This window comes from Oncorhynchus clarkii, chromosome 10, assembly GCF_045791955.1.
Source record: "Oncorhynchus clarkii lewisi isolate Uvic-CL-2024 chromosome 10, UVic_Ocla_1.0, whole genome shotgun sequence".
Lineage (NCBI taxonomy): Eukaryota > Metazoa > Chordata > Actinopteri > Salmoniformes > Salmonidae > Oncorhynchus > Oncorhynchus clarkii.
The window spans coordinates 18,134,941-18,157,923 of NC_092156.1; the positions used below are offsets into that span (position 1 = coordinate 18,134,941).

The 22,983-nt window shown below is 41.3% G+C and overlaps 1 protein-coding gene across 1 annotated transcript in view; it reads left to right on the forward strand.

Annotated features, from left to right (window-relative positions):
- The window catches only part of LOC139418081 (double C2-like domains, beta), a 282,128-nt gene that overhangs the window by 39,832 nt on the left and 219,313 nt on the right, over positions 1–22,983 (forward strand). The window contains exons 6-7 of the mRNA XM_071167258.1: positions 15,622–15,726; positions 15,979–16,134. Coding sequence (XP_071023359.1) covers positions 15,622–15,726; positions 15,979–16,134 — 261 coding nt within the window. The remainder of the gene's footprint in view (positions 1–15,621; positions 15,727–15,978; positions 16,135–22,983) is intronic.

Sequence of the window (22,983 nt, forward strand, 5' to 3'; positions counted from 1 at the left end):
TTACCCCGAACATTGATGAACTTGTGGAAAAGATGGGACACCACCAAGTATCACCCTCAACCTCAAACAAGTGAACATTACTGTGCAATCACATATTTAGAGTTTTTACTCAGTTCAAGTTTAAAAGTTAAAATTTAATATTTGTTTTCACTGCATGTTACTTCTCCTTAAACAAAGTGTTGTTTTTGATTAATAGATTTTTGCACTTTATTTTTTTGTATTTCAATCCAATTATATTTTAAAAATATTTCAGTTGAGTGGATGATAGAAAATTGCTATTATTGTTTTTTCTTTGAAGTAAATTTAGCCCACTTTTGCTAAAATAGAAAATATAGTCTACTGATGGTGCCTTGAATACCGGTTTCTTTCATTTAATGTTCATGTTATGGGGATATTTATATAAAGGAAATTTGTCTTTTGTGTCTGTTGAAAATTAAAGATTACTGACAGAGCCATAAGAAAATATTGCTTTATTTATCTGATCATATTGTAATATATTTGTTAGGTTTTCAGTAGGTTCAATTAGGTTCACTAGACTATATGCGTCATTTAAAAATTTTTCAATGAACATTCGAACAGTCCGGCCCTCGTCTTGTAGCTGATTTTTTTATTTGGCCCTCCGTCCATTTGACTTTGACACCCCTGGTGTGGAACAACCAAATTGCACTTAAGATAACGCCTTCTTTGCATGGATTAGCTTAGTATGTTGTTTTGTTGCTTACATACATTTTTACTGAATAGTATGTTCTAAATAGTGTTTAGTATGGTTAGTACATAGTATACATTGAGTGTACAAAACAGTGCTCTTTCCATGACACACTGACGAGCTGAATCCAGCTGAAAGCTATGATCCCTTATTGATGTAATTTGTTAAATCCACTTCAATCAGTGTTGATAAAGTAGAGGAGACAGGTTAAAGAAGGATTTTTAAGCCTTGAAACAATTGAGACACGGATTGTGTATGTGTGCCATTCGTATGTTCCAGACACACCAGTTTGAGTGTGTCAAGAACTGCAATGCTGCTGGGTTTCCCTTGCGTATTAAGAATGCTTCACCACCCAATGGACATCCAGTCAACTCCTCATTTTGTTGTTTTACTCTCACAGTTTTAGAGAAGCAAGGTTAAGAAATGTTTGTTATGATATGTGTGGGCTGCTTCAGGTCCAATATCTCCTCCCTACAAGGGAAGGTGAATCCAGATCTTTGTTGCCATTTATCTTCAGTTGTCAAATCTGATAACATGACAATGGTAACAGGGAGATGCATCATCATCACTGTCTATTGTTTCTGTGGCGCTACAGTATAACACATTATATATATTATCTGCAGTTGTGCTTTGGATGCACCTTACAATCACTATAGCGTTTTAATTAAAAGCTGGACACTGTTACTCTCACAGCTTTATAACCAACAAGGTCAAAAGTATCATTGCCTTAGAATGCAAGTCTCCCTTTCTAAAGGTCTTATCTATGTTCTCTATGGAGTTTCTCAGGGCCAAGATCCTCATCTCTGATGTTGAATGGCTAGCTGGGGGCCTCTGAGCTCCATTATGCCACATATTTGCTATGAGTCACCTGTGGGATGAACAAACAGCCTTTGATTCAAGGCCACAGATGTGTTTCTGACTGTCCTCCTAAGCTATTCTAAAAGTGTTTGTCGCTGCATTTTCCTCAATAGATATGTGAGCGTCGCCTCTGTTTATTCTCTATCACAAGGCCATAACTGAAGCCTTGTATTTATTGAATCCTGAGCGAAAAACATCTGTCTGAGCTTAGCGTATATCACCCTGAGTTTGGTAAGCAGTTAGTGCCATTTTAGATTTAGATTTCAACATTCTGTAAGCCTGAAGGGCAACGTGTTTTTATTTGGCATTAATATGACTGGTGCCTGCTTTCTGACTTTGAATTCATGTTCTCAAACCTTTGCATACATGTATGTTAATTGGCCCCAAATTGAAAGTGAGGTGACGCCCCTCAGACCACCTCTTAAACTGCATCATATGTATGACCGCATCTTGAAAGAGAAATAAAACCCACTGCATTATTTCCAGGACTGGTCCATTAATAAAGATAAAATTGATGTCAAATACTACCGGAAATATCGAGCAGCTGGTTGCAAATTGCTTAACCCTTTTACAGTTTTTTCCAACTGCTTACACACAAAATCTTTTCATGTCACACGATTTTTGAAACCTCTCAGTTAAAGTGCAAAACTATACACCAAATATCCAAAACCATAAGCTATTTCTCAGCCTTTGACTCAGTTGTCAATTGCATAAAACACTTTTTTCAAAACACTACACACAATTCTCTACCTAAAACACAAAAATCTAACAGGAAGGGACTTGCTTTCCTTTTCCAAACACAACCAATCAAAATGCTACACTTATTCACCACACACACTCCTCACATGTGCAAACATGTGCAAACACTAATAGCTTAACTGATCACTAACCAATCACTGCTTTACTGTAGTATAGGCCTATAAATTACCTGTAAATTACCTGTTTTGAACAATGGATGCCAACAATGGACAGAGAGCAAGAGGAGTAGGAGGGAGAGGAAGAGGAAGAAGAGGACGAGGGCAAAGAAGAAGGAAGGAGCGCCATCTCTGATGAGATTAGGGCAACACTTGTTGATCATGTGATCAACCACGGTTTGACCATGAGAGAGGCTGGACTGAGAGTCGAGCCCAACTTGTGTCGATTTACAGTGGCGTCCATAATTCGAACCTTCAGAAATGAGAACAGGTATGCAACTATATAATGACTATTTTAGCATTACAGTAATGTACTGTAAAATACGTATGACTGCATAGTATTGCATACACATTTGTAGCTCTAAGCCATCCATTTACTGCACTGCATTGAATGAATGAGGTTGGTTATCATGCTGTACTACAATTTTTTGTAAATTGTTTACAGTTCCTATGCTGAACACATACTGTGTTTGAATTCTGTACAGTGGAAAGGCAAAGACATCATAGAGGACGAGGACACTTGTTTACAGATGTACAAGAGACTGCAATTATAAATATGGTTTTGGCCAACAATGCAATTAGGATTCGAGAGATAAGAGAGCATATCTTGAATAATGACACCATATTTAACAACATCAATGCTGTAAGCCTGTCGACCATACAACGCATCCTCCAACGGCACCGAGTGACGATGAAACAACTTTACAAGGTGCCATTTGAGAGAAACTCTGACAGAGTCAAGAATATGCGACACAACACTACTTCCAGTACTTCAGACATACCATATTTACTCATCTGTAGACCTTTTGTCTGTTACAGAGAGTATTGGAGCTGGATGCCCATGTAATTCGCCATGAATTTATTTATGTGGATGAGGTTGGCTTCAACCTCACCAAAACCAGGCGCCGCGGAAGAAATGTAATAGAGGACAATTACCAATGTCCCTGGACAGCGTGGGGGTAATATAACTATGTGTGCTGCCATCACTCAAAACGGGGTCCTCCATCACAATGCCACACTGGGTACAACATATGCTCACTTTTCTGGATGCAATTTACACAATGCTTGTCCCTGATCCAGATCAGGAGCCTGCTAGATTTGTGGTTTTATGGGACAATGTTAGTTTCACTGGGATGTTCTGGTCCAAAACCGGTTTGCCACCCCATCCACAATTTGTAGTTTTGTACCTACCCCCATATTCACCTTTCCTAAACCCCATAGAGGAATTCTTCTCAGCCCGGCGCTGGAAAGTGTATGATCGCCAACCCTATGCCCGCATGCCGCTTCTCCAGGCAATGGAGGACGCATGTGTGGACATAGAGGTTGCCTCTGTCCAAGGTTGGATACGCCATGCTAGGAGATACTTCCCTCGACGTTTGGCAAGAGAAAACGTATCTTGTGATGTGGACGAAGTATTGTGGCCGGAGAAGAGATGAATGGTAGCTTAGCACTGGTGACTGCCCCCCCCTACCAATTACTGGACTGTCCCCCCGGGACCCCACACACACATTTGTGTTCTTTACTGTATTCTAAAGAATATACTTTTGGTTTACATATGTTTATGGTTTTGTTGTATGCTACTGTATACAACAGTAATGTTTGGTCTAATAAATATTTTCTGTTTCTACATTGCATTGGTGTTTACAGTGTACTTGTTACCCCTCTCAGCAGATTACCTCCACTGTAGAACATTGTATTGAAATGTAGATATAAGCCTATGAAAGACCAAAGAGCTTTAGATTTAGAACAGTGTTTACATGGTATATCCAGAAATGTACTATTATGAAAGCAGTGTTTGCCATTTGATGCAAATGCTTCATTCCGACATGTGTTTATGGCATTTTGAATGCAGTGTTACATTTTGAAGTAGATGTGAGGCATTTTGCATTTTGTGTGTGCAGTTTTGGGAATTGTGTGTAGAGTTTTGAAAAAAAGGAGACAGTTTTGAAAACGTGTGTAAGCAGTTGGAAAAAACGGTAAAAAGAGCAAGAGATTTATGCTAAATAAATTGGGTGTAACACGGTAAAACCCAACAATCTGTTATTCTTAATTCAATGAAGTAGTTCAGTGTGTGTGTGTGTGTGTTGTGCGTGTGTGCTGCATAGCACACTCCCTGTACCTTGTGTGTTTGTGCATCACCTGTATAGTTCAATACACATGAAGTGTGTGTGTGTGTGTGTGTGTGTGTGTGTGTGTGTGTGTGTGTGTGTGTGTGTGTGTGTGTGTGTGTGTGTGTGTGTGTGTGTGTGTGTGTGTGTGTGTGTATGTGTGTGTGTGTGTGTGTGTGTGTGTGTGTGTATGTATGTATGTATGTGTGTATTTTTATGTATACTGTAGGTCACTACACATCTACCTGTCAGGGTGTGGACCTGTGGGATTTTTAAGGGGATTCCAGTGAAAAGTCTCCCTTCATGGGGCTGAGAAAAAAAACATGTTTTAAAGCTACTTTCCTACTATTCTACACATTTTTCCATGGGGCGGAGAGAACATTTTACCGTTTTAAAGATAGTTCCCTGCAATTTTACACATTTTGCCATAGCTTATGCTGTGTTATTATGCTATATGAGTGACTCAAACATAACAAAATCATTGAGAGCCCCATGCCAAGACATTTTGGGAATTTTAGATTCTCTGACTGTCTAGTTTTTTAGTTAGTTCTGAATTATGATCTTATTTAAACATACAGTATATATAGTTCTGTTATCTTTTCAACATACTTTATATATGTTTTTTGTTGTTTTACGTTTACACTGCCAAAAATGATAATCATATCTTTTTCAAATATATTTCTTGGAGTGGCAGCAACGATTTAGCACCAGCGGCTTGCCACTGCTAAATTAATATAGGGGAAACACTGAAATATAATCATTACAATATGAATCATACACCCAGTACATTAATATTTGAGACTGTATTAACATACTGTCTGTCTACTGTTATTTCACATTACAGATGAACTAGGTTACCAAACAGTCATCTTTTCATCAGCACTTCAGAAGACACTGCACACGCACACATTACATAGCATTACACATTTCACATTACATCATATAGCATGAGCTATCGGCTTGTCACGTTTGGGCCCGCTTCACCTGTGCTTTCCAATCGTCCAGGCTGAGTCATGGTCAGTCATTGTGGTCCCAGCAAAAAGCACGGGTGGGATCAGATGGTGCAGGCAGTTCCGGCTGTGACCTGTGTGCACCGTGGCCAACCCACTCGGTGCAGGTGAGCGGATACAGAGCTGCAGAGGCAGGGGAGGGCTCACCACGAAACAATCTAGACACAGACTCCAGAAGGTGTAAAAGCTGATCTGAGTATAGTTTTTAGGAGCTAAGGAAGCACGCAGTGTAACACCACACTGTGTCAGTGGAAGGTACAAGGGGACTCTGCAGGGGTGTAGTACTGTAAGTGCAACATTTTTGTATCGCAAAATAATTGTGCAAAGAGCAAAAACAAATTGTTTAATTTGTTTTATTTAATACAAAAAACACAAGGAAGGGGTAACATTAAAGTATTAGAACATGAAGGACTAACAATACAGCATCAAGAGCAAAACATTACTATAAACCTCATTCTGGCAGCATGATTTGATTTGAGTGATTGGAGTGAAGCATCTTACTCTTATGAACTATAAAGCCACAAATAAGATTTTTGAACCACATGTATTTTTTGGGTTGGGATTGATTAGCTTTTGTGATTTAGTCTTCCCACATCCATAGTGGTGATTTCCATGAATTTACCTCTATAGGCTACTAATCTAGTGCATCTATAACACACAAATGGAATTCTGAACCAATTCCTGCCTTGTTTTGTGAGCGGGCATGCACTGATATCACTCCCTACCTCTCTTCCTAGTCATGAAGGGCTCTCATCAGGGAAGTGTGAGATTGAGCAATGAGAGCACTGGTCTGGCCTCAGTCCTATTTCCAGCTTTAGGTGGAGCCTTGTGGCTGTTGCACAGCATGGAGAGACACTGGGCTCTAAAGATAGGGAGATGATTCACTATCTAATGACTGGCTCGGCTCATTAAAATATATAAAATATCCACCAGTTTAGAACACTTAGAATACAGAGGATTCTGTGTTTGGATGACGGGTTTGTTTTACTTACACACTTATTGTGTGTAACTTATTGTGTGTAACAGTGATAACACCAAGTAAAACTGAAATGATAACTTAAAAACACAAAATATAAATATTCATTAACAAACATAGTTTATTAGACACATTTCCACTACCTGAACACATATTACTTAAATAAAAAGCATACAGCCTTTTCTTAGTGTGGGTGGATGCTTCAACCATTTTTTTGTTTGTTTGTGAGTCGTGTGCGTGTTCATGTATTAATCAACCTTTTCTTTTACGAGGCACGAAACCAGTCATTTTACTAATCACAACCATGTCCAAATAGCATCTTGCTTATTATTCATTGACCTGTGTTGTTTCGAATCGGCCATAGATAAAGATATTGTGCTTGACCTCGCCCCACCTATCTAGATTAATGGTGTGAGTCCCAAATGTCACCCTCATCCCTATATAGTGCACTTTATAGGAAATAGAGTGCCATTTGAGATGCAGCCTTATTGTCTGGGGCTACATTTCGGTTGGCTCCGACTATCTATCAGCTCTTCCTCCATGGTGAAATGCCCCAAGATCATTTGAATTAATTTCCCTGGGTTAATCAGAGATCATTTATGTAAATTCCCAAAATGGGTTTCATTAGTGTGCCTGAAATTCGGTATTTGGCTGTGCTAACCGAGTAAAGATCATAATATCCCGCTATTGATGAATTTATAGAAGGCAATGGGTGGTTATTTTAGGATGGAGGGATGCTGGGTTGACATGAAGGGAGAGGGAGGGTTGTTCTGTCTCTGGATAATATCTTTTGGATCTCCATTCAGTCAAAGGTTGAAATGGGAAATGCCCTCTTCTCTGTTGAGCGAGATTTACCACCACAAACCGATGCTGGCACTAAAGCTGCACTCAACGAGCTGTATAGGGCCATAAGCAAACAAGAAAATACAAATGCACATCCAGAGCCAGCGTTCCTAGTGTCTGCTGACTTGTTTTTTTACCAGCATGTCACCTGTGCAACTAAAAGCAAAAAAAAACACTTCATCACCTTTACTCCACACACAGAAACTCATACAAATCTCTCCCTCGCTCTCCATTTGGCAAATCTAACCAAATCAAACTATCCTCCTGCTTACAAGCAAAATCTCAAAGAGGAAGCACCAGTGACACGCTCAATACGAAAGTAGTCCGATGAAGCAGATGCTAAGCTACAGGACTGTTTCACTAGCACAGACTGGAATATGTTCCGGGATTCATCCGATAACATTGAGGAGTTTACCACATCAGTCAGCGGCTTCATTAATAAGTGCATCGACGACGTAATTCACGTCGTGACCGTACGTACATATCACAACTGAACTAAAGGCTAGAGCTGCTGCTTTCAAGGAGCGGGACACTAATCCAGACGCTTATAATAAATCCCATTATGACCTCCAATTAGCCATCAAACTGTCAATACAGGACTAAAACATTGGCCCCCCAAAAATGTGTTGTCTGGTAAAAAATCTGAGTGGCTGGTAGATATTTTTTTTATCTACCTTCCACTGTGGCTGGTTGACCAACAAGTTAGTTTCAGGCCCGGAACAGGACCCTGAACAGCTTCTACCCCCAGGCCATAAGATTGCTAAATAGTTAGTCCGGGTAGCTATTGGTTAACTATTTAACTATCTGCATTGACCCTTTTTGCAACTCTTTTGACTCATCACATAGCCACTGCTATGTCACTTTAGGGATAAAGTGCCTAGTCGCTTTATCCCTACTTATATGTAAATATCTACATCAATTTCCTCGTTCCCCTGCACATTGACTCGGTACTGGTACCCCGTGTATATAGCCAAGTTATCCGTTACTCATTGTGTCAGTATTTCACTGTTAGTCTACTTCTGTTGTTTACGAAGCATGTGACAAATACATTTAGATTTGATCTTGATTCAGGTCTTTTTAATCAAGTGGACCTGTCCCACATCCATTCTCCTTTTACCATACATCTGTTCTGTTTTAAGGCTATCGGTAACAGTGATTTTAAATGCCAAAACTGTACAATCTCCTTGGCTTTGTCTATAACTTTAAAAGTAAGGAAGGTTCTAGGTCAATGGCTTTGTATACCATTGCTCAGAAGAATTCTATAACCCTGCCACTGCATGTCATCATGACCATCAATTAAATGTGCTTTCATTGACTTGGGTGACAATCTCCCCATTCCCACTAACAGGATGAATCTCTCGTACTAAGTGATGTGCCTGAATACTAAGTGCTCCATTTGGCAACTAAAAAGGGAGGCATTTCAATCTGTAATTCAGGATAAACGCTGCATATATTCACACTGTGTGTTTTCCTACTCCGACACCCATTTAAACATCACGCTTTGAAGATGATGATAAATATTGAAAAAACGCCAATGAACATTCCTTGCCCGTGAGTTGTGCTTAAAACGAGCTGTTCAGAGGTATGAGTCATATTCGAAGTGGACAAGATCAATTGAAATTAGAGATCTTGCTCTTGCTCTCTCTCTCTTTGGAGACCCCAGGTTTCTGCATGATAAGTGGTAGAGATAGCCAGCCTGCCGGTGATGCTACCAATCATTCAACAGGGCCTTCCAAATTGGCTCACAGAGACAGGGAGAAATAAGAAAACTTGACAGAACAACCACGCTTTTAACGCAGACGCCATCTGTGGCGTAGGCTCGAGACGGTGACTCTTAAAAATGTTTATTTGGCCAAATGTCTTCCGAGGTAGATTTATTTTTATGAAGGAGAGGGTAACACCACTTTCCTAGTCAAACCTCAACGTGAGCCATGCGCTTTATTGTGTTTGTTCAAATGAAGCCCTAAAATGGCTGCCGTGTGCATTCCCACAGTACTGCAGGTGCAATACACATACTGTACTACTGGATGAAGACTTACCACTATACCATATAGTGTCATTAGATCTTATGAAATATGCCTCTCAGTTTTGTCATCACTGTCATGGAAAATAACTGAATGTCAGTGTATAGGTCTTGAAAGCATTTTTTCAAAAGAACGGTCAGCAACGTGCCAGATTTGTTGTAATGCTGACAAATTATGTTGAAGTACATCACATATAACAACACATTTCACTGCACCTCTCTGGTGTGTGTGACAATACATATTTTTGTCTATTTTTTTATACTAGCAAACAACCTACACAAATAGTGCTGTTCAATCTGTTAGTTAGAGCGACATGTTAAATCTTGACCTCTATCTAAGAAGTCTGTAATTTGTATTTGGCGCCATCTACTCCATCAAGCAAATGTATTTATAAAGCCCTTCTTACATCAGCTGATGTCACAAAATGCTGTACAGAAACCCAGCCTAAAACCCCAAACAATGCAGGTGTAGAAGCACGGTGGCTAGGAAAAACTCCCTAGAACCAGGCTATAAGGCGTGGCCAGTCCTCTTCTGACTGTGCCAGGTGGAGATTATAACAGAACATGGCCACACAGTCATGAACACCTCAGTCTCCACACAGTCATGAACACCTCAGTCATGCCTCACTCACATTCTTGCCCTTCGCTGTGTGACTGAGTCACACAAACACATTGTACTCACTGAGACCGCTGACTGCATTACCCAACCACACTAGCTATGACATTTATTTTTATTTTTTAACCTCTATTTAACTAGGTAAGTCAGTTGAGAACAAATTCTTATTTTCAATGACGGCCTACGAACAGTGGGTTAACTGCCTTGTTCAGGGGGGGGATTCGATTTTGCAACCTTTCGGTTACTAGTCCAACACTCTAACCACTAGGCTACCTGCCGCCCCACATCTGAATCGGGAAGTCAAATAATTGAAACCAGAGTGTCTCCTCCAGTGAAGCCATTACTCTTCATTTGGTTAGTTTGCCACCGCTGTTGATTGGTTGTTTAATGAGATGGGAGGAACAATATGCCAACAGCAACAAGCATGTAGAGAGCGAGCAAAATGCCACTGGTTTCCCTTTTTTCATTGTATTTTTTTAAGGAGACTGGAATTTCACTCGTACTTTTCACATTTTATAGGGATAGATAGTTGTGTGGGTGAGGGGTGTAGGTTGAATGAGCCATATAGGTAAGAGCAGTGGGAATAGTTTGCACGCTAACCTGTACTCAATATGTGCTGCAGGCAGCATTACCCACTAGACCAGCCAGAGGCTCTCCTTATTTCCTTTTAGCTTATTGCTGTGCAGCTCTGTGTTTTTAGGTGAATGATGTTTACCTCTGCACCCCAGATGTTTGTTGGCACAATAAGGGTGGAGAAAAGTACATAGTCAATCACTTGGCAACTCCTCTGGATGTAGTTTTGGAGTTGAGTGCCTTGCTCAAGGGCACAATGGAAGGAAATTGCACATATGCTGCACATTACGATGGTATCCTTAGAGAATTGCTGTCGAGCAGCAAGATGTACTGGAAATAAAAACCTAAATATAGGTCTTCCCATAAAATGGCTGAAATATGCCTTTTAGATCTGGCTGTCTGTAATCCTCTAGAACACTAGAAAACTTGAATTCAAAAGGTCCTTAGGCTGTATAAAGTGGTGTCATGTTTTGCATAGCACAATCTGAAGTTGAGAACTTTTTTTTTACATTTTCCACTCCAATAGTAACTTTTTTCCCCACTTGATCCGCGCAGTTGTTTTGGTTTGGGGAAAGTTGAAAAGCCAAAACACGCACTCATATTCACCTCCATAGCTGCCTGCCTGCGGGGCTGACACAGTTTGGGCTGGTGCGGGAGGGAATCGCGTGAGTCAGCAATGACATAGAAGTCGCTGCTCCCTTGGCCGTATTCATTAGACCAGATTGAAGAGCCGGGTGTTATTTCACAGGGAGCATGAGAAAGGATTGTGTGTGTGTGTGTGTGTGTGTGTGTGTGTGTGTGTGTGTGTGTGTGTGTGTGTGTGTGTGTGTGTGTGTGTGTGTGTGTGTGTGTGTGTGTGTGTGTGTGTGTGTGTGTGTGTGTGTGTACAATATGACAGTGTGGGTTTGTGGCTGCACCTGTGTATATGCAAGTCAATATGAATGTGTGAATGTGTGTGTATAAATGAAGGATACTGTTTCTTTGGAGAGAAAGCGAGAGAGAGAAGGCACACACTCATTCCTTGCACTGCCAGCCTCCCTGCCTGATTGAAACCATGGCAGATGGGCTGCGAAAAATTGGAAGGCAGACCCGCACCGGTCTTCCCGCATTTTTTTATTTCTCTCTCACCTTTATAAAAAATTATAATTTGCAGACTGGCCTCAGGCCACTGATCAGGGCCAGTGTGGGGTGATGCAATGGCGAGGGCCAGAGCGGCGCAGACTTGGTTAGGTGCCCTTACACCCCTGCCTAACTCCTAAATTGCCCCAGCACACCCCGAAGCACAGGGGATTATGCAACTTGCTCTCTGAAGCCATTGGTTTACATTTTAATCAGATTCAGTTTCTCTCTGTGGCTGCCATGTGTCGTTTACGATACTGCAGCTAGCATGATGTGGTTGTTTAAACCAGTATGAACTAGACCAATAGAAGGTCCCAGCAGAGCGAGAGCTTGTCTCTGTGCTATGATAATGGTTTATGATTATATTTGCATGATAACTGGAACCCCTCTTCAGGTCATACAGAGGCACCTGCAGCTGGATAACTTGGGCTGGGCAGTATACCATATTTTAAGATATACCGGTATTGATGCACGGACCGGTTTGGGATTTTACTTTACCTTCTTTAACGGTATTTGAATGTTTGGTTTGTTAAATGTGATACGCCATGTGTAAAGTACATTTTTATAGTTTACTTTGCTACTTGAGTCATCTCTCTCCACGCTCTCTCTCTCTCTCTCTCTCTCTCTCTCCATGCCGCTTCCACACAGACCTAGCCCAGCCCTCTGTCACTCAAGGAGTGCATTTGTTGTTCCTCAACCACAAGACACTTGTGTTCAGTGTGCTTGGTCAATGCAGCACATGCAACAATGTTGATGGCAACGATACTGTATTAACTTTTCTTCTTAATATAAATCCACTAGCGTTATATAATTACACTATTAGTTTGTTTCTTACATCTGCAAACAGCTAGTTTGTCTTTTCTTAGCAAGTTGTTAGCCACTAATGCTAATCCTAATCGCTTGCTAGCCAATAAATGTACTGAGTCAGAGCAAACGTAAATTGGCTATACAGCATGATAATACCAGTGATGGTGTAGACCTAAATTGGCATGTTGTTTATGCAACAGTGTCTTCTAAATCAAAGAGGAATACACAAAGAAAGCTTATGTTAGCTACATGAAGTAGCTAGGAGAAAACATTTAATGTAGCCAAAGATTATAGGGTCCTCTAGGAAACACTTCTCAACATTTTGGTTCCTACCATGTCACAATAACACTTCCCTGGTATTTTAATTTGTGGTCAAGTCAAACAACACTGTATTCAAAGTGCCCACTATTATATTCTAACTATAGAACTAGAATAGTCATTCTATTTCCATGATTCCAACAGTTGTTCGATATCGCAATTGCAACATTTGATTAAAAATAAGGCCTAGATTGTTTGCCCATATCGTGCAGCCCTATGTGGCAGTATGGAAATTATCTCAAATGAGTGCAGGAAATGCAGAAACTGATGAAAATGCAGATTTTTTTTTTTGGGGGGGGGGTGATGTTAAATTGAACAGTATAAAGCAATAAGACTGGCGAAAGACCCGTTGAATTCACTTAGAATGTATGTGTTGCCACCCTAGGGTCACGCACTACTCATAAAGCAAATTCAGAACTTTTATTGTTCAAAAACATAAAATACCTTCATTTTTTATTTTTTATACTGTGATTTAATATTTTGTACATACAGTGCCTTGCGAAAGTATTCGGCCCCCTTGAACTTTGCGACCTTTTGCCACATTTCAGGCTTCAAACATAAAGATATAAAACTGTATTTTTTTGTGAAGAATCAACAACAAGTGGGACACAATCATGAAGTGGAACGACATTTATTGGATATTTCAACCTTTTTTAACAAATCAAAAACTGAAAAATTGGGCGTGCAAAATTATTCAGCCCCCTTAAGTTAATACTTTGTAGCGACACCTTTTGCTGCGATTACAGCTGTAAGTCGCTTGGGGTATGTCTCTATCAGTTTTGCACATCGAGAGACTGCATTTTTTTCCCATTCCTCCTTGCAAAACAGCTCGAGCTCAGTGAGGTTGGATGGAGAGCATTTGTGAACAGCAGTTTTCAGTTCTTTCCACAGATTCTCGATTGGATTCAGGTCTGGACTTTGACTTGGCCATTCTAACACCTGGATATGTTTATTTTTGAACCATTCCATTGTAGATTTTGCTTTATGTTTTGGATCATTGTCTTGTTGGAAGACAAATCTTCGTCCCAGTCTCAGGTCTTTTGCACACTCCATCAGGTTTTCTTCCAGAATGGTCCTGTATTTGGCTCCATCCATCTTCCCATCAATTTTAACCATCTTCCCTGTCCCTGCTGACATGATGACTCCTTGCTGTCCCCAGTCCACCTGACTGTGCTGCTGCTCCAGTTTCAACTATTCTGCCTTATTATTATTCGACCATGCTGGTCATCTATGAACATTTGAACATCTTGACCATGTTTTGTTATAATCTCCACCCGGCACAGCCAGAAGAGGACTGGCCACCCCACATAGCCTGGTTCCTCTCTAGGTTTCTTCCTAGGTTTTGGCCTTTCTAGGGAGTTTTTCCTAGCCACCGTGCTTCTACACCTGCATTGCTTGCTGTTTGGGGTTTTAGGCTGGGTTTCTGTACAGCACTTTGAGATATCAGCTGATGTACGAAGGGCTATATAAATAAATTTGATTTGATTTGATTTGAAGAAAAGCAGGCCCAAACCATGATGCTGCCACCACCATGTTTGACAGTGGGGATGGTGTGTTCAGGGTGATGAGCTGTGTTGCTTTTACGCCAAACATAACGTTTTGCATTGTTGCCAAAAAGTTCAATTTTGGTTTCATCTGACCAGAGCACCTTCTTCCACATGTTTGGTGTGTCTCCCAGGTGGCTTGTGGCAAACTTTAAACAACACTTTTATGGATATCTTTAAGAAATGGCTTTCTTCTTGCCACTCTTCCATCAAGGCCAGATTTGTGCAATATACGACTGATTGTTGTCCTATGGACAGAGTCTCCCACCTCAGCTGTAGATCTCTGCAGTTCATCCAGAGTGATCATGGGCCTCTTGGCTGCATCTCTGATCAGTCTTCTCCTTGTATGAGCTGAAAGTTTAGAGGGACGGCCAGGTCTTGGTAGATTTGCAGTGGTCTGATACTCATTCCATTTCAATATTATCGCTTGCACAGTGCTCCTTGGGATGTTTAAAGCTTGGGAAATCTTTTTGTATCCAAATCCGGCTTTAAACTTCTTCACAACAGTATCTCGGACCTGCCTGGTGTGTTCCTTGTTCTTCATGATGCTCTCTGCGCTTTTAACGGACCTCTGAGACTATCACAGTGCAGGCGCATTTATACGGAGACTTGATTACACACAGGTGGATTGTATTTATCATCATTAGTCATTTAGGTCAACATTGGATCATTCAGAGATCCTCACTGAACTTCTGAAGAGAGTTTGCTGCACTGAAAGTAAAGGGGCTGAATAACTTTGCACACCCAATTTTTCAGTTTTTGATTTGTTAAAAAAGTTTGAAATATCCAATAAATGTCGTTCCACTTCATGATTGTGTCCCACTTGTTGTTGATTCTTCACAAAAAAATACAGTTTTATATCTTTATGTTTGAAGCCTGAAATGTGGCAAAAGGTCGCAAAGTTCAAGGGGGCCGAATACTTTCGCAAGGCACTGTATCGCCCAGCCCTATGAATAACACCCATAACTTCTTAATTAACACGTTAATGCCATTATGGGGTGACACTGGGCTGTCCCTTTTAAACTTTTTTATTCATTTACACATGGTCTATATTGTAGGAGAATCACCTAGTCACTTCGTCAAGAGGTTCAGATCTCTTGATATAAGAGCTAAGGTGTTGTGTTGTTTTTATGTGATACCTACTGGTCTTGTTATAATCCCCTATTTGACGTGCCCTCTTGTCTTGTCTCTTCTGTGTGTCTGCAGTGGTGTCTAGTGGCAGCGACAGTGAGTCGGACCACAGTGAGGGAAGCGTGAAGAGCAAGGTGTCCAGCCAGGGTCTCCCTGAGGGCAAGCAGCGTACTGACTCAGGTACATCCCTCTGTATGCCTTCTATCTGACCCTGGCATGCATAAGACACCACAAATATACACAATGGAGTAATACAACCTTTGATTTATAAATTGTATGGGGATAAGACAGTTTTACTTCGAGTGTAAGCCATTGATGAGCTTTATTCTTGAACAATCAATATCAATCACAATGAACAGCAAAACTATTGAACAGTAGGAAATCTTTCAGACTGTGCCTTTTAACCTCTTGGCCCTGTGTGTTTGTCCACAGTGTTCAGTGGGGGGTGGATTGGGACCCCCACAGGGCTGGGTTGGGGACCACAGGGCAGCCTGCTGTCAGAGAGCCGCTCCAGCCTAACCAGCAAGCCCCCCCACAGCACCGCTCCCCCTGAGGACTACGACACAGACCACAGCTTCCCCTCCCCCAGTGAGTACACCCAGAACTCAACATTATCTATGTGGCTCCAATGGCTCAGTCGGTTAGACAGAGCATGGTCAGGGTTGTGGAATATGTACTGCATTGGCCATATAGGTGTGACTTTCAATGTGGCCTTGGATAAAAGTCCCATATTATACCCAGAGTGTGTTCTAATCCATCAAACCCCTCCCTTCCCCCTGTTCTTGTTGACTACTTTCAACGGACCTGACAGGACAAGCTAGATTTAAGCAATATGGGAATGCTGTGTGGACCCACATCACCTTTTATTAGACAAGGTGTTGTTTACACTGCTTTCACATCTCATAGGCCTAATCAATAAGGGCAGAGGTGAGAGAGTGAATCAGCCCCTGTGTGTTGCCTAACCCTACACACTAGGCCAGTATCTAACAAGTCTAGCCTGTTGCAATGCATTGCGAATTAAGAGCTCTGACCGCTTTGGCTGCCATGTCAAGCCGGCCTAGATTGACTCTGTGTAGAGGACTCTTGAGGGGATGTGAGCTCAGAGCAACAGGTGTTGGTGCCCAAGAAGGGCACTTGTTTGCGCTCTCCCTTCCATGTTGCGTTCCCAACAATAATGTCTCTAAATTCGGAAGCAGTATGTGCACACCCACCGACCGGAAGAAACCTGAACAGGAGTGCTTACAGAGCTGAACCCCCCTTAGCCCTCTGACAAATGTAAAATGTAAATACTGAGCAAAGCTCCTGTTCTCCATCCCAGGAAGGAAACCCTGTCCTCGGGTGTTCCAGCCCCGACAAGACCCCCTGTCTCTCTCGGTTTCTGCCAGTGGGTGCGGTGTAATGCCAGTATGGGATCCCCCACCGCTATCCCTGCCCTCCACAGCCAGAACGCCCGCTGGCACAACTCAAGCCCAATTAGGTCTCATTTGCACAGCGATGGTGTCTCGCCAATTTGTGGCTCCCGCTTTTTTAAAGATAACAACTCTCTTTCATGTGCTCACTTGACACATTTGTTGAAAGCGTTGACTTTCCCGACTGTGACCATGCAGAACGTGGAGCCTTAATTTATTTGGGGATTTTAATTTGTATTTTATTTTGTATTTCTCTTGGCCTTCATGCATCCATACAAAGAAAGCAATTTACCACATTTCATACCCTCTTCTTTTATCTGCCCTTTTCCTGTATACTTTTATATCATTAAACTTAAGCGGTACTGTATCACCAACGCCAGCTACCGCCGTCCAGTGCCGTAAACGTGTTGGCTAACTTTGCAGGATAATGACTTCATTTGACTTCAGGGTCCTGTGTCGCTCAGTTGGTAGAGCATGGCGCTTGCAACACTGAGGTTGTGGATTCGATTCCCACAGGGGACCAGTATGAAAATGTATGCACTCACTACTGTCACTCTGGATCAGAGTGTCTGCTTAATGACAAAACATTTTCATCTACGTGTACTCCGTTAGCCAACTGGCAAAATTACTCTGCACCACTAAATGGAAAAGGACCCGGAAATCCATCTCTGCCCGATAGTTGGGGATAGACTGCATGGATAAAGGTCCACAGTCTTTTTTTTTTTGTTTCCACTTCTCCCCCTAATACCCCATCGCTGTAATTGATTGAAAATATGAATGTCATTTATATACAAATGTGGACATCAAGGATAGCCCGGGCTGTGTAGATTGCGCCACTGCATGGATTACCTCCAGGGAAGCCGGAGAATGGATTTCTATTTATAAGGCGTTGATTTATGTCGCCTGCGAGCGGCGGGCCGTCATTAATCAGAACATAATGGGGTTTAGCCCTATGCAAGGCGCTGGGACTCCCCTGCTCACTCATTTGTTTTCACTCAACATCGTCCTGTTTCAAGCCACTTAGGGATTAGTCAGAGCAATTACTCATTCCCACTATTTCTTCATTTGAATCTTATTCATTAGTCTTTATAAGGTAGCAGAACCATTTCATGTGTGTGCATGTTCAATCGAGCGTGAATAGCAACCATTTTTAAGTGTGTTATTATAGTTGAGTTTTGTCTCCAGATTTCCCATTAGATCTTGGTTTTAGCATTGATTTGTGATTTATTTTCTTCTATTTGAGACACTAGCACACTTTCAATCCAGTCTATTTGACTCCCTTTTAGACACAATCTGTATGTTGAAGCTATTCACCATGATATATAGCTCCAGACTGGAGTAGCATTTAATGACGATGGCATTTAGCAGACATTGTGTACTTTACTAGGTATATTTACTGGAATCCAAAGCACTGAAGGTGCAAAAGGAGCTATATGAAAAGTATTTGTCTATATGGTACTCTTTTTTTACAAATTCATTTCTACCTCCGATCATTGTAGATGATGCAACCATGGCCAGACTAATGTTCTCGCAAGAATGAATGATGGACATCATAAGATGCTAAGTAAAAAAGGAAGAATGTCATCATATCACCCCAAGCAACCATTTCTTAATTCAATCTGTTTTTTTGTAGTTTTTTGTCACTCTATCCAATGTGAAATCACGCTAGTTGGCTTTGTGTGCGTTCCTTCAATGAAGCCTTGAGCCCACGCACAACCTGGGTCTTTATGTTCACATCGCTTTGTTTTGATGTAGTCTTTCAAGCTACTTTTTTTCTGTCATTACCAAGGTAGCCGTGTGCAGCTGTGTGCCAGCTCAACTGGAATTTGAAGCGAGAGAGGGAAAATAACCAATAAGGCTCTTACAGTAGTGTCTGTAAGTCTTTCATTGATTTCCCTGATAGCAGGAGGGAAAATTGCTTGTTGTCGGTCTCTGAATAACCCTCCCACTTCCCCATGCACCCTAGTCTTATACTTCCAACCATTCTCCACTCCTCCTCTCTCTCCCTCACTTAATTTATCTAATCTACCTTGACATTTCTGAAGTTTGCTGCTATTCTTTTTTTCTTTTTTTTCTTTTCTCTTTACGCTGAGGTTGTATAATTGCACTTCATTGTGCACTCTTCCACTCTTCCGGGAATCATTCCTCACTCTCTGATGCAGAAAACCTGCCACAGTGTTTGAGCAAAGGTTTTCTGAATGAAAAATGACCGGAGGGATTCGGCACTGAAGAGGAATCGTTTACATACGCACCGCAGCCAGTTCCTGTATACGCTCGCCGTTTTAACACAACGTACATGTATATTGACAGTTTCCCCTTTTCTTTAAGAGCTACCCTAACATTACCTGCAGTTAACCTGATGAGAGAGAATAGGAAATGTGCATTTTCCACGTGCTGCTCCGTCTTGGTTTAATGAAATGCTGTTTAGTGATCGCGTCTTCCTCAAATGAGCTTACTCAATTAGACGATGCCATACACAGGCTTGATGAAGTGACATTTTTTCTCCCTGTCAGTTAGCACCGATTGAGCCCATCTAATTAGAACCTGGGACTCTGAGGCTCCAATATGTGATAAATCTCTTATGTGAAATCAGTAGCATTTGCAGAGCTCGGTACAATATGTACCAGGACCCTACTTAACACACTATCAGCGCTAACTGTTCTTGTATGAACTGGAGTACACAAGTCCATTTTACTCTGTTCTTGTCATTAATTACAGTTAATTACACAACAGCCACACAGGAAATCATTGATGTAAATACAATCAAGTTACCGGCTGTGATGCAGAGCTGCTGATTGAGAACATCATCTTTGTTTTTCTTCATACTACTCATACTTCCTCAAAACCTGTTTGCTAGTACTCTGCCATTTTATAGGCTACTGTATTTGAGTTACATTATTGTTCTCATTTTCTATTGGTTGATTTCAACTGAAGCAAAATGGTGTCGTTCTGCATGCGATATGCTGTAGACCGGGTCAGAGGTTACACACCCCTTATGTAAGCGCTCTATATGAGATTGGTCAATCGCAGGCAGTTTGTTTGCGTCTTGTAGTGGAAGGTTATTGGAGAGATTGGCATTTCAACACCCTTTTAAGGATCCTTCTGTCCTCTGTGTAAGATGAGTCATCCACCCTCACCTTTTCCCTTGGCCAGCAACAGTTTCACCTGAAGAGCATCACTAGTCTGACTGATACCGTTCTTCACAACATAACAAAAATATGTATAATTAACACCTTCTATTCCTGGCCATTGGTATCAGCAACAACTGAACATTAATATGACACTCAGCCTGTGTCCCAAATAGCACCCTGTTCCCTACATAGAGCACTAATTTTGACCCGATCAAAAGTAGTGCACTATATACGTGGCCTCAGTCACTGATGAAAGCAATGATCAACCTGCAATATACGATGTCATTACCTCACTTACATCGCAAGTTTGATATAATTGATTTAACATTTCCAAATGTGCGTCTGCGGAACGTAGCCTCCCCCTACAAAATATCCGATAATGACTCTGATCTGTCAGTTACACTGTTGCGAAATGCTAACATGACACCTCTTTCAGGAATACAAACACCTCTTCTGCCAAGGATGGGGACGGATGCAACGACTGCCATTTTCTAATACGGGTTGGGGAAGGAGGGGGTGGGTGATGGTGCGGTGGAGGGAGGGTGGGGGCAGTCATTTGGCAAACATAATTAATAACACTCCAGTCTCCCCTGATTAGCACCAGACAAGGCCTGAATACGAGATGAGGACTGGCTATAGAGAGTCTGCTGGAGATTTGCCCAGGGAGCGATGATGTGTTACTCCGACCTAATGATTATTCTAGGAGGCATTATGAAAACAGTGAAAGCCTATTGTAGTTTCGGCTTAATATTGGATAAGCATAGAGGCCTATTGGGATGTATTTACAATGTTGCTTGATTTGCTTCATACTGTACCATCTCTACCATTGAGAAACAACAAAAAGATGCCTTTCACCCACTTCTCATGTAAAAATATTTGGAATTGACACAATTGTTGTAACACACAGTCGAGTCGATGAAGTAATCTGCAGACATTAAAATGAGCTAGTATGGGTTTCCATTCAAAATGTGTCTTAGGAAATTAATAATTATCTTCCCACTAAGGGACACAGTCAGACTGCAGTGCTGTGTTCAGGCATTCTCCACGGAAGTTCACAATGTCAAGCAATTCCTTCTGCTTTGACAGGCAGTCATGATTGGATGTGGTGAAATAACTTTACAGAAAAACTTGAGGGACAGGGAGGTTGATGGGAATACACACTTGGTGTCTCTTGACATTTTGGTCCAGCACTGATGTGGTTCTTTCACTAGCCTGTCCAGTAACTGTCTGTATTAAAGTTGTTGATAAAACAGCTGTAGTAGAGCTATGTGGTGTGCATTTTGCAATGGGCTCTTAATTTAATCGTACTGCGGTGAGTTGCAGAAATTGTGTGGATTAAAAAAGAGCCTTGCCCCAAATTGTAAATGTTACAAGAGCTCTGCATATTCGTAAGCCAAGTAATCTGCACTTTATTATTGATTGTAGGTCTACCTTACCTTATGGTGAGGCATTGTCTCACATGAGCGTCTCTCAACAGAAACACAAGTCTAATAGAGTGCTGGGGGGGAGAGGAGCTCCGCAGACCCTTCGTTTCCGGAAGTGATTTAGCCATTTATTGTAGCCATTTGTGCTCTGTAGTGTTACTAGTTTTCTCGTGTCAATTAACTCCTGACATTCCTGGATTACAAATTATAGGAATAAAGTCTAATTTAGACAACAGGTTTAACCTTTTTCAAGGTTACATACAGTTGAAGTTGGAAGTTTACATACACTTAGGTTGGAGTCATTAAAACTCATTTTTCAACCACTCCACAAATTTCTTGTTAACAAACTATAGTTTTGGCAAGTCGGTTAGGACATCTACTTTGTGAATGACACAAGTCATTTTCCCAACAATTGTTTATAGACAGATTATTTCACTTATAATTCACTGTATCACAATTCCAGTGGGTCAGAAGTTTACATACACTAAATTGACTGTTCCTTTTAACAGCTTGGAAAATTCCAGAAAATTCTGTCATGGCTTTAGAAGCTTCTGATAGGCTAATTGACATCATTTGAGTCAATTGGAGGTGTACCTGTGGATGTATTTCAAGGCCTACCTTCAAACTCAGTGCCTCTTTGCTTGACATCATGGGAAAATCAAAAGAAATCAGCCAAGACCTCAGAAAAAATTGTAGACGTCCACAAGTCTGGGTCATTCTTGGGAGCAATTTCCAAATGCCCAAATATACCACATTCATCTGTACAAACAATAGTACGCAAGTATAAACATCATGGTACCATGTAGCCGTCATACCGCTCAGGAAAGAGACGCGTTCTGTCTCCTAGAGATGAACGTACTTTGGTGCGAACAGTGCAAATCAATCGTAGACCAACAGCAACGGACCTTGTGAAGATGCTGGAGGAAACACAGTAAAACAAGTCCTATATCGACATAACCTGAAAGGAGCGCAAGGAAGAAGCCACTGCTCCAAACCGCCATAAAAAAGCCAGACATGGGGACAAAGATCATACTTTTTGGAGAAATGGTCTCTGGTCTGATGAAACAAAAATAGAACTGTTTGGCCATAATGACCATTGTTATGTTTGGAGGAAAAAGGGGGAGGCAACCGTGAAGCATGGGGGTGGCAGCAACATGTTGTGGGGGTGCTTTGCTGCAGGAGAGACTGGTGCACTTCACATGGCATCATGACGATGGAAAATATGTGGATATATTGAAGCAACATCTCAAGACATCAGTCAGGAAGTTAAAGCTTGTTTGCAAATCTTCCAAATAGACAATAACCCCAAGCATACTTCCAACGTTGTTGTAAAATGGCTTAAGGACAACAAATTCAAGGTATTGGAGTGGCCATCACAAACCCTGTGATGGAGTGTATGTAAACCTCTGACCCAGTGAGGATGTGATGAAATAAATCATTCTCTCTACTATTATTCTGACATTTTACATTCTT